The sequence below is a fragment of the Callithrix jacchus genome, chromosome 6 (assembly GCF_049354715.1).
Source record: "Callithrix jacchus isolate 240 chromosome 6, calJac240_pri, whole genome shotgun sequence".
Lineage (NCBI taxonomy): Eukaryota > Metazoa > Chordata > Mammalia > Primates > Cebidae > Callithrix > Callithrix jacchus.
Window position 1 is genome coordinate 59,866,543 of NC_133507.1, and position 12,962 is coordinate 59,879,504.

General features: G+C 36.5%; 1 protein-coding gene, 1 non-coding gene and 1 pseudogene across 5 annotated transcripts in view; 1 reads left to right on the forward strand and 2 right to left on the reverse strand.

Moving 5' to 3' along the window:
* The window catches only part of CFAP210 (cilia and flagella associated protein 210), a 48,262-nt gene extending 35,592 nt beyond the window's left edge, over positions 1-12,670 (forward strand). For 2 of the 4 annotated variants that reach the window (XM_054257547.2, XM_054257548.2), the window contains 4 exons: positions 3,347-3,486; positions 6,991-7,183; positions 7,897-8,061; positions 11,896-12,670. In XM_054257547.2, coding sequence (XP_054113522.1) covers positions 3,347-3,486; positions 6,991-7,183; positions 7,897-8,061; positions 11,896-12,237 — 840 coding nt within the window. In that variant the 3' untranslated portion in view covers positions 12,238-12,670. The remainder of the gene's footprint in view (positions 1-3,346; positions 3,487-6,990; positions 7,184-7,896; positions 8,062-11,895) is intronic. The other 2 variants (XM_054257549.2, XM_078327424.1) reach the window with 1 other exon arrangement.
* Positions 5,426-5,529, reverse strand: LOC118154893 (U6 spliceosomal RNA). Its single transcript, XR_004745143.1, has one exon. It is a non-coding gene; the product is annotated as a U6 spliceosomal RNA (small nuclear RNA).
* LOC118154842 (U4 spliceosomal RNA) lies at positions 6,366-6,485 on the reverse strand (annotated as a pseudogene).
* Positions 12,671-12,962: the final 292 nt, after the last annotated feature.

Sequence of the window (12,962 nt, forward strand, 5' to 3'; positions counted from 1 at the left end):
ATGAGATTTGATTGTTTAAAAGTGTGTAGCACTTACCTCTTCATGCTCTGTCTTGCCATGATGTGAAGACTGCTTACTTCCTTTCACCTTATGCCATGATCATAAGTTTCCTGAGGCCTCCCAGTCATACTTCCTATACAGCCTGTGGAACTGTGAGACAGTTAAACCTGTTTTCTTCATAAAGTACCCAGTCTGAGGTAGTTCTTGATAGCAAGTTGAGAATGGACTAATACAGCAGGTATTATAATACTCTATGACAGTAGGAGCATTTGCCAAAACTTCCAAACTTGATATAAAAGGTTGTATCTTGATATAAAGTTTTTTTAGCCTAATCTGATAGACAAAGGTAATTTACCTTCCTGATATTTTACTTATTTTATTTTTGGAGATAGGATCTTGCTCTGTAGCCCAGGCTGGAGTATAATGGCATAATCATGGCTCACTGAAGGCTTGACTTCCCAGGCTTAAGCAATTCTCCCACCTCAGCATCCTGAGTAGATGGGACTAGCTGTACACCACTATGCCTGGCTAATGGGGTATGTGGTGTAGGATGGTCTCAAACTCCTGAGCCCAAGTAGTCCTCCCGTCTTGGCCTCCCATAGTGCTGGTATTATAGGTGTGAGCTATCACAACTGGTGTGTATCAAAGTTCTTAAGGACCAACCTCCTAATAGTGTAGAATATCTTCTAACTGCTCTCCAGTACACAGTAAAACATTTGAACGATGAGACTCCAAGCAAATTAAATCCATGCTGCAATAACAGTTCTGGAATAAGCACCTGTTGTAGACAGAAGACAGTGTTCTGCACTGACTGAGAATATAGTTTGTTAGTGATTGCAATTACATGTCATTTTTCTTGCTTTTATGTCTCCCCCTTTTCCTCTTCCCTCCTTTAAGATCATGTTCATATGATTAAGACTTCTTTTCCATGTCCGTATGAGTAATTACACTCTAAAGAGATATTGTCCTTTCAAACAGGTCACCTACAGTGGCTAATTATGCATTGGGGTCTCTACTGAAAAAAATTCTGTGACTTTTAACTAAACATTTTCAGATGTGAATTTTGGGGAAACTAACATTTAATACTCCTACATGGCAAAACTGCCTGTTCTGCTGATTGAAAACCCCCAAAACTTTCTTTTCTACTATCACCTTTATCATGTGCTGCCAAAATGAAAACATTTAAATTAAATGTATTGTACAAAGGGTAGCCAACACAAGCTTTTTTTTTTTTAATTAGTAAGACTTTTGTTTAAAGTTTTAATTTTGCATTTTCACTTTTTTTGTAAGGGTGTATGTTATGTGTTTAACCTTTGTTAATATTAAAAACTGTGATGTGTGCATAGAATATTACTTTCTAGGGATAAATCTCCCGTTTCCTGAATCTTATGTCTTTTTCTTTCTTGATTTACTCCCTCATCTTGAAAAAATACACCTTTGAGTAACTTCCTTAAGAAAGGGTGTATGGGAGGTAAAATTTTTGAATTATCCGAAAAGCTTATCTCCTTAATTATTTTTTAAGGATCAGTATGATAGTATGAAAAGCTTATCTTTTAAAGTCATGCATGATTTATGATTTGATTGGTTAGAGAATTCTGGGTTCAGAATTCAGAATTTTGTATTCATTGTTTATATTCCTCTGGCATCCAGTATTGTTATTGAAAAGCATGATGCCATTGATGATCTTCATCTAATATATATAATCATTTTTACTTTTCTTTTTTTGTTGTTTTGTTTTGTTTCACCCTGCCTCCCTGGCTGCAGAGCAGTGGCAATGATGTTGGCTCATTGCTGCAACCTCCCCTTGCCGTGCTTAAGCACTTCTTGTGCCTCAGCCTCCCCAGTTGCTAGGACTACAGGTGTGTGCCACCATTTCTGGCTAATTTTTGTATTTTTAGTAGAGACAGGGTTTTGCCATGTTGGCCAGGCTGGTCTTGAACTTCTGGCCTCAAGTGATCCATCCACCTTGGCCTCCCAAAGTGCTGGGATTACAGGTTTGAGCCACTGCCCCAGCCATTTTTTTTTCTTTTTCTTCTTTCTCTCTGTCTCCGAATGGTTTTAAGGTCCTCTCTTTATCTCTGGTGCTTTAAAATTTTACAGTGATGTGCCTTGAATGACGTGCCTTTATTCATTTTTCTGGGCATTGAGTTGATGCTTTTATTCTGGAAACTCATATTTCTTTCATCCTGAGAACTTTTATTGCTTTATTTCTTAGATAATTTTGCCCCCTCCTATTTTGTCTTTCTCTTATTCTAGAATCCCTCTGATAGATATTGGACTTTTTGAAATAATGCTGTAATTTTTAAGAATCTTTTCTCATAGTTAAGAGAAGCCTTAAATGCATATGATAGAAAACCGAAAATAATATACAGGTTTAAAGTGGAGGGGTGTCTGGTAATGGCAGCTGTAGAGTTAACAGGACTAAGACACCTTTTTCTTTCTTTCTTTTTTTTTTTTTAACTCTGTTATTCTTTTTTTTGTTGAGATGGAATCTTGTTCTGTCACCCAGGCTGAAGTGCAGTGATGTGATCTCGGCTCACTGCAACCTCCACCTCCTGGTTCAAACAATTCTCTCTGCCTCAGCCTCCCAAGTAGCTGGGATTACAGGCACCTACCGCTATGCCCGGCTAATTTTTGTATTTTTAGTAGAGATGGGGTTTCACCGTGTTGGCCAGAATGGTCTCAAATTCCTGACCTCAGGTGATCCGCCTGCTTCAGCCTACCAAAGTGCTGGGATTACAGGCATGAGCCACCATGCCCGGCCTACTCTGTTATTCTTTGTATATACATGGCATCTGTTCTGAAGTTTGCCTCATGGCCCTGAATAATTAATGGAGTTTCAGCCCCCATGTCCACATTCTGGGCAGCAAGAAAAAAGAAAAGATTAAGGTCAAAAGAGAGTACTCTCTTTCCTAAGTCTCTGTTCTTGTCCTCCTCCCCCTCCTCCTCTTCCTCATCATGAGCTATGATCATGTCACGGCACTCCAGCCTGGGTAACAGACACCCTGTTTAAATAACAGAATATACTAATATATCTATATACCCAGGCGATTGTGCTCAATGGCATCTGTTTTTATGATGGCTAACTCAAGCTGAGATCATAGAACGTATGCTAACATGAACAGATTTTTACCTTTTGTTTTAAATACTAGTGACCTATTTGTAAAATTTTTGTTAGAATACATATCTGTATTTCCTTATATGTATGCAAAAGCAAAGTCTGGACAAGAAACTAGCAACAGTGAGTTAGTCTGGAGGGCGGATTAGGACAGGTTCTTGTTAGCTATTAATATGTTGAAAGATATTTTTCTTTGTGATAAGTTAATATACAGTTTTTTTCCCCAAGGAACATATGCAGGAGAAACATATAATCAAAGCTGTAGAACAGCAGCAGCAAGAGCAAGAGGATGAAAAGATTAGAAAATTTATCAAAGCAAAAAAGTGTCTTATACAAATGAGGAAAGAAAAAGAAGCTGAAACACACAGGTAAGCTTTAATAATGTGTATAATAAAGTACTATGATTTTATGATTATTATGAGAGTTGTCTTTAAGAACAGAGATCTTATTTTATATATGACTAGACCAGTTAGTGACTTGATTTCCATTTGGGACGTGGGTGTGAGGACAACATCTTGTAGATAGTCAGAAACGCTGATCTGCTGTCCCAGAGGAATATGAGCTGAAGATAGCTTTGCGCGCCATTGTTATGTAATTGGTAGTTGGAGCTGTGGATACAGATGAGCTCACCTAGGGTGAGGAGTAAGAAATGAAGGTGGCATGGTCCCTAGAGAACTCCATTGAAAAGTCAAATGGAAAAATAAGATAATGTGAAAACCAAAGAAGAGTTTCCAGAGATTGGAGGAAAACATCAGAGAGAAGAATCTCAGTAAAAAGGAAGCAGTCATCAGTGTTAGGTCAGTAATGGGATTAAGTACGATTTTTAAAATGAAGTATTCATCAGATTTAGAGGACATTGCTTATATTAGTGAGCAGTTTGGTATGGGGTGTAGAGGTAAAAGTAGGAGGCCAGATTGTACTACAGGGTGTTTCTCTCTAAATCATGCTTTCCCCTTGTGCAAAATCCTCTGATTGCTTTACATCTCAGAGTCTTTACAATGGCCTATAAGGCTCTCCACCTACCCAAATTTCCATCTTCCCAGTTCATCCCTCCAGCATTATCCCTCAGACCTCTTCTCTTACTATTCTCTCCTCTCCCTCTTCTCACTTGCACTGGACTTGCCTCTGCCTGCTCTAGGGAATGCTCACCTCCAGAGAGCACATAACTTGCTTTATTAACTCTTTCAGATCTGTACTTAAATTTTACCGTCTCATTGAGGCTTGATCTCTGACTACCTTATTTAAAATTATACCTCCTCCCCAATTGCTTATCACTTTACCTGTGTTCCCTCCACTCGTTGCTTGATAAGTATTTTTAAAATTACTTATTTTGTTTACTGTCCCTCTCCTCCAGCAATCATGAAAGCTCCATTAGGGCAGAGATTCTTATTTTATATTTATTTATTTATTTATTTATTTTTGAGATGGAGTTTCGCTGTTGTTACCCAGACTGGAGTTCAATGGCATGATGTCAGCTCACCACAACCTCCGCCTCCTGGGTTCAGGCAATTCTCCTGCCTCAGCCTCCCGAGTAGCTAAGACAACAGGCGCGCACCACCATGCCCAGCTAATTTTTGTATTTTTAGTAGAGACGGGGGTTTCACCTTGTTGACCAGGATGGTCTCGATCTCTTGACCTCGTGATCCACCCGCCTCAGCCTCCCAAAGTGCTGGGATTATAGGCGTAAGCCACCACGCCCGGCCTAAGATTCTTATTTTTATTAAAACATTTTTCTTTAGAGCTGAGGTCTTGCTATGTTGCCCAGGCTGGAGGACAATGACTCTTTACAGATGTGATCACAGTGCCCTGTAGCCTAAACCTCATAGCTTTAAGGGATCCTTCTGTCTTAGCCTCTTGAGTAGCTGGAACTATAGTATGCACCACCATGCCCAACTTCTAATGTTTTTGTTCACTGTTATGTGTGTCCCCAGCAACTGGAATAGTGTCAGGCACATAGTAAGCAATCAATACAACTGTTTAAAATATTGTTTTTTTCAATTCTACCTGAAATGTCACCTTTTCTCTGAAGGCTTTCTTTTTTCCTCCTTTGTCCATATCATTTTCTAGCTTTCTCATGGATTTACTTCCCTTTGCCTTGTATAACTATAAATACATTTGCATAAATGTCTTTTCTCCACTTTAAGTTGTCATTTTCTTGGAGTATGCACTGTATCCTTTCTCATTATTTCTCACATGCTGCTTTGCAAATTCACTCAATAAGTGAATTTGTCACAACAAAATTTTTTATACAATTGCATAAATAAAAATGCCATTTCTTTAACAAAATGTATTTATTTATTTTTATTTAAAAATATGGAACGCTTCACAAATTTGCCTGTCATCCTTGCACAGGGGCCATGCTAATCTCTGTATCATTCCAATTTTAGTATATGTGCTGCCAAAGCGAGCACCAAAATGTATTTATTCTTATGATATACCAGGCATATGCTTGGCTCTTAACTAGAAAGAGGACACATTCAATTTCTGACCTGAGGAATCTCATGGTGAATTTGAGAGGCTAAAGCAGGAGGATTACTTGAGGCCAGGAGTTTGAGACCAGCCTAGCCAGCATAGCAAGATCCTGTCTCTTAAAAAAAAAAAGGAACCTTATAGTGTAAAGAGAGAGAGAAATTTAAACATCAAGTCAAAGGAGTGCTATGAATAAATTCCAGACAGGTATTGAGGGGATGGATAGTTAGGATTTTGATAACTTTTATTAGGTTATTTTCTAGATTGTATTTAAATAAAAGCCTTTTGTAGCCCCAGCCTCCAGTGATAGAGTAAGCAGGGTAGTCTGATAAAGTACCGAAATATTTTCTGTAGCCAAGTGCAGTGGCTCATGCCTGTAATCCCAGCACTTTGGGAGCTGAAACAGGTGGATCACTTGAGGTCAAGATTTCAAGACAAGACTGGGCACATGGTGAAGCCCCCTCTCTACTAAAAATACAAAAATTAGCTGGGCCTGGTGATGCGTGCTTGCAATCCCAGCTACTCGGGAGGCTGAGGCAGGAGAATTGCTTAAACCTGGGAGGCGGAAGTTGCAGTGACCCAAGATCTTGCCACTGCACTCCAGGCTGGGTGACAGTGAGACTCTGTCTCAGAAACATTTATTTTTCTTTAATTTTTTCTTTAATAGGGTCTCACTCTGTCACTCAGGCTGGAGTAGAGTGGTACACAGCTCACTGCCACCTTGAACCCCTGGGCTCAGCCAGTCCTCTGGCCTCAGCCTCCTGATGCTAGTGGGAGTCCCCAGCTAGGGACTACAGGTATGCACCATCATACTTGGTTAATTTTTTAAGTTTTCAATTAGCAATAATCGCGCCTCGGATAAACCTCATTGGCTACAATACTGCCACTGGGCAAATCTTGGTTAGTTTTTTAAAACAACTTTTTGTAGAGATGAGGTCTTGCCATCTTACCCAAGCTGGTCTCTAACTCCTGAGCTCAAGTGATCCTCCCACCTCAGCCTCCCAGAGTGCTGGAATTAGAGGCATGAGCTACCATACCTGGCCTAAAATGTTTTTCAATGTAGATAATTTTAAGATCTTATTTCTTACATACACATACACAGAGACATATTATATGTATTACACATATAACATATTATACATATAACATGTATAATGCATATATGTATGTATTAATGTTTTATATATATTATTCATATACTCTCTTTAGATTTTTAGAATACATGTTACTTTACAGTTAAAAAATAATTTCCACTTAAAATAATCAATGTATGTAAGGAGCAGTGGGGCTCCTGTTAGTTTTGTAAGAGACTGCAAAGTATCTCAGACTCCCTAATTAAATTATCTTGGCTCCACTGGACATCTGTTCATGAAGATTTGACAAGTATGGTTATTTTGTTACAGGCTTATGGAGGAACGAAGAGAAAGAATACATAACTTCTTGAGTGAACTAATGAAAGAGAAACTTGACAATGAAGATATGATTATTGCTAGAGATATTGCAGAAGCTGATGCTGAATGGGAAAAAAGAGAAAGAGATAAAGATGAAAAAAGCAAAGCAGAATTAAAAGCAATTGCAGAATATAGAGCCATTGTGGTAAACAATTCAATTATGAAAATAAAAAGAGAAAGACCAAGTTAGGATCTTTCAACTGTGGTTTCCATCCCATCTGCCTCTCTAACCAAAAACTAGCCAAGATGTTAAAAACAATGTATGAATTATCTTCCTATATTTTTGAAATTGGACAATGTTTACTTCCTAACAAAGATGACAATCAGTTACAAATAAGATATTTATAGATGCAAAATAATAATCTTTTGTGTTTCAGAATCATCTGAAATGCAAAGGTTATTTATTTGGTATACTTTTCATTTGTATGTTTTAAAGACAAACCATGTAAAAATTATTCCATTACATTTCTGTTTCTTAATCTTTCAAAACTTATACCCTACATGACTGATTATCATAATATTTAATTTGGGTAGTTTATACACATGATTATAATTAATTTTTTACTTACATATATTTCCCTTCCTTGAGAAGATCTTCTTTTCTTTTCCTGTGTTTTCTTTTTCAAGTCAATAAAGATTGTCCTTTATCACTTGGGTGTTTTCTGATATTCAGGAAATAGAAAAAAAACAAAGTAAACTGGCCTTATGGGAACTACCCCAGAGGCGTGCAGTTTTCTCCTCCTTCTTTGCTCCTGGCTGACTCTCCTGTGCTTGCAGCTCTCTAACTCTGTGCCTTTTTAGACAGGACTGGTTGCTAAAACTGGTTTTAATTTGTTTCCTTTGCCTGTAAATATCTAGATGAAAAATAAAGAGGAAGAAGAAAGACAAAGAAAAATAGAGGCTAAAGAACAATTGCTGGCTGTCATGAAAGCAGATCAGATTTTATGGGAACATGAAAAGGAGAAAAAATGCAAAGCTGATAAAAAACACCGAGAAGTTCAAGATGCCCATATTCAGCAAATGGTAATTATTCCTGAATGTTTATACTTACTTTAACAATAAGTATATAATACAGAATTCATGCTAGTTTTCTATATCCCAAGCAGTTTGTCAGGTAAGAAAAAATGGTCATTATGGTTATGACACAATAAAATATATTTAAATTGTGAGGTTAGTTTCTGTTTTTATCTCTAGTGAAGTTTGCAGGTGAGTTTTATCTTTTAAATGAATGTTTATCCTTCTTTATTGTCTATTATGCTCTAGTAAATATTAAAGAAAATACAAATGAATGTAGCAGGCCATAATGCTCATCTTCTTTTCCTTTTTCCCACATCTCAGATACTATGATTGGGATCTCATAGGTTTCAGATTTGAAGTGAATGGAGATAACAGATTTTAAGAGATGTGTAGAGGATCTGGCATCCAATCATTTGTAACTAAAACTTGTTTTCAAAATGGCTGTGCCATTTTCCATTCCTACCAGCAATGTATGCAAGCACAGCTTACTACACATACTCACCAACACTTGATATTGTCATACCTTAACTTTTCTGGTATAGTGATATCTCATGACTTTATTTTACATTTCTCTAACGACCAAAGATAATGGATATCTTTTCATATCTTTGCTAGCCATTTATATACCTTCTTTTGTGAAGTGTCTATTTGAGTGTTGCCAATTTTTAATTGGGTTGTTTTCTTAGTGCTGAGGTTTTTTAAATTGATTTTTATTGTGGTAAAATATACGTAACATAAAAAATGCCATTTCAAGCACAGTTAAGTGTATAGTTCAGAGGCATTAAGTACATTCACATTGATCATCGCTACTATACATCTCGAGGATTTTTCATCACCCTATACTAAAACTCTGTACATGTTAAACTGTAACTTCCCATCCCCTCTTTCCTCCAGTCTGGGTAACTTCTCTTCTACTTTCTGTCTCAATGAATTTGATTATTCTAGATACCTCACATAAGTGGAATCAGACAATATTTGTCCTTTCCCGTGTGGCTTATTTCACTTAACATGTCTTCAGCATTCTTCCATGTTGTACTATATCTATCTATAAATCACTTTCATTCCTTTTTAAAGCTGAGTAATAATCCATTGTGTGTATATATACCACATTTTGTTTATCCCATACATCCATCAATGGTTATTTGGGTTGTTTCCATCTTTGGCTATTGAGAATAATGTTTTTGTGAACACTGTTATATAAATATTTGTTCAAGTATCCACTTTGAATTCTTTTGGTTATATAGCAAAAGAAAAAAAAAGAGTGGAAATTCTGAATCATGTTAATTCTATGTTTAATATTTTGAGATGTCATGTTTTCTACAATAGCCACACTATTTTACATTCCCACCAGCAATGCACAAGGATTTCACCAAACAACACTTGTTTTTCTTCTTTTTATTTAATAGCCATTGCAATTGGTCTGAAGTAGTATCTCCTTGTAGCCTAATGATTAGTGATGTGGAGTATCTTTTAATGCACTTTTGTACATCTTCTTTGGAGAATACATATTCCAATCCTTGCCCATTTTTATATTTTTCTTTTTTTGGGATGGAGTTTTGCTGTCACCCAGGCTGGAGTGCAGTGGTACGATCTTGGCTCATTGAAACCTCCACCTCTAGGGTTCAAGCAATTCTTTTGCCTCAGCCTCCCAAGTACCTAAGATTATAGGTGCCCACCACTACACCAGACTAGTTTTTGTATATTTAGTAGAGATGGGGTTTCACCAAGTTGGCCAGGCTAGTCTTGAACTCCTGACCTCAAATGATCTGCCTGCCTTGGCCTCCCAAAGTGCTAGGGTTACAAGCATGAACCAATGTGCCTGGCCTCCATTTTTGAATTGAATTTTTTGTTGTTGGGTTTTAGAAGTTTTAAAAATATTATGTATATCATCAGATATATGATTTGCAAATGTCTTCTCCATCCCAACCTTTCACTCTGTTGATATCTTTGATGTATAAAAGTTTAATTTCTGGCTGGGTGCCAAAATATAATTTGCTGTTTTAATCAGGATCAAATAAGATCAGTATTTGGAATCCTTCTGATTTACTTGTTGAAGTCTTCAAGAAGTTTTCATGATCAAATACTTGGTTCTTCTTAGATATAATTTTTAAAGAAAAGTCAGAATAAATACTTGATTTTTTCTGCCTTATTTTCCAATTTTCAGGATAGTTAATTAGCTATTATCTTCCAAATGTACTTGTTACTTTATCTGTTAGCATTTTTAGGATTTTAAACTAATTTTTTGGAGACTTTTCTTTATAAATTTGTATTTATGCTTAATGCACATCAAATGTGACTTACCAATCATATGTTCATCATAGTAATTCTTTCCTTCCATTGTCACTTCCTTTCTGTGCTTCAAATGGTTCTTTCTGTTCCCTCAATATTTTTCTACAAACGTTTACTAAACTAACATATCTGAATTGCTGCTTATTAAGTTCTCACATGTTAGCATTTTACCTTTGATGAGAGATAGATTTTAGTCTTTTTTTTTTTCACTTTTTCTCCAGTTTTATTGACATTTTCTACTTTTTAAAACTTTGGTATTTTATCCTCAATTTCACAAACAGTATGTAAACTTGATCTTGAATTGTAGCACTCAATAATGAAAATTTGATATTTCACATTAGTATGGTTGTTCTATTCCATCAAAAATTTAAACTGATGGTAGGTATCAGGTTTGGACTACTGGTTTATGTCAACATTTTGGATTGTGAGAACTATTTTTATGAAAATTAAATATAATCCTAAGTAGAAACAAAGTAACTGTTATTTTATTATTTATTTATTTATTTTTGAGCCAGAGTCTTTCTCTGTTGCCTAGGCTGGAGTGCAGTGGCACGATCTCAGCTCACTGCAACCTCCACCTCCGAGGTTCAAGCAATTCACTGCCGCAGCCTCCCCAGTAGCTGGGATTACAGGTGCATGCCACCACACCCAGCTAATTTTTGTATTTTTAGTACAGACGGGGGTTTCACTATCTTGGCCAGGCTGGTCTTGATCTCCTGACCTCATGATCCACTCACCTCAGCATTCCAACATGCTAGGATTGCAGTCATAAGCCACCATGCCCAACCAGTAACTGTTATTTTAGAAAATAAACTCAGCATTTCTTAAAATGCCACACAGAATACAAAATGAAAAGTTGCCAACCAGAGCATCACAGAAAAGCCATAAATATAATCTGATCCAGTGTAAATTAATATAAGCAATTAAAAGACAAAATTTTTATAAAATGGTAAATTGGCTTTTGGCAAATTGCCTCCTTACTTCACTCAGTGCCTTCTCAACCTACATTGACAAATGTCACTCGTTCCAATTGCAAATTTTTGGGAAATAGATAATATAAATGGTTTAATTTAGTCCAGAATTCACTCCTGATTTAATCTTATGTGGCTGGGGACATGGTATATTGGGCTCACCCAGCACTGTAGAGTTGAGTGAAGTCCTCTAGAATAGTGGGTGGGTAGAGACAATGGTGGGTATGCATTCTAAATCGCCAGAGTTCACATCTTCTAAGTGGTTGAAACAGGATTCTAACCTCAGTTACTTGACTTTTATCTAAATTTCCTACTTTCTGCTATTTCACTATGTTGTTTCTTTGAAAATGTATCACATAAGGCTATAAATAAAGGTTTCATTCAGCCACTACTTTGAGCATGATGCTATTCTAAGAAGCATAGGAGAGTTTCTGAAATAAATGATAGTATATAGTTGTCAAATCAGAACTTGTAAAACATCAATGATTTTAGAAAGTTATACTTACATTTTCAAAGGCTACCTATATTTTAAAAGTTCATGTTCTTAACCAATATTAAATTTCCTTTCTTTTTCAAATAGGCCAAAAATAAGTTTAATGCAAAGCAAGCAAAACAAGCAGAATTAGATTATTACAGACTTACTGAAGCTCTTGTGGCTGTAAAGGAGAAAGAATTTCAGGACTATGCCAGACAGGTCATTGAACTTGAATCGGAAACAACAAATAAATATATTTACCCTCTTGTAAAAGCTGTACAGGAAGGACCTGGAGGTGGCCGTGGACCAGTGTTTGTGGACAGAGGTGGATTAAGACCCAGCTATCAGGCAAATGATATTACTGGAGTCCAGCTCCCTTTTTATAACCCCCAGGGACCAAAATATAATTTTCAAAAGTCAAAGAGAAGGCTAGGTTTTACATGGTAGAAAAATTATTTTTAACATTGAGAAGACTCAAGTTGTAGCATATATGAGCTACAAATGTAAATGGATTATATACTTATAATTTCTGTTAATAAACTGTTCTCCATCTAAGTACAATTATGTGTGATTTAATTGGCTCTTCATAGTATTTCTTTTATGTATATATAAAACCCCAATTTTGAGATTCCTTTTTTAAACTGAGGTAAAACACACAGGTAAAATTTACTTCTTAAATGTACTTTCAGTGGTATTAAATACGTTCACAATATTGTGTAGCCATGAGCATTGTGTAGTTCTAGAATTTTTCAGTGCTCTGACTGGAAACCCTGTACTCATAAAGCAGTCACTCCTCATTTGCCTTCCCCACAGCCCCTGGTAACTGTTGATCTGCTTTGGCTATACTGGGTATTTTGAATAAACAATCATACCATGGCCATTTGTGTCTGGCTTATTTCACTTAGTGTATTTTCAAGGTTCATCCATGTTGTGCCATATATAAGTGCCTCAATTCTGTTAATGGCTGAATAGTATTCTTGATACATTTCTTTTCTCCTCAGGAGAAATTCATATGCTTATTTGTTTTGTCCTTCAGTAATCAGTATCAAATAATTACCAGCATTATTACACTAATGTGATTACTAAATGAAGTTTAAGACTTCTTTGTGGGGGGAGGGGATCCAAGGTGGCTGAGTAGGAGCAGCTTTGGACTGCAGCTCCCAGCGAGAGTG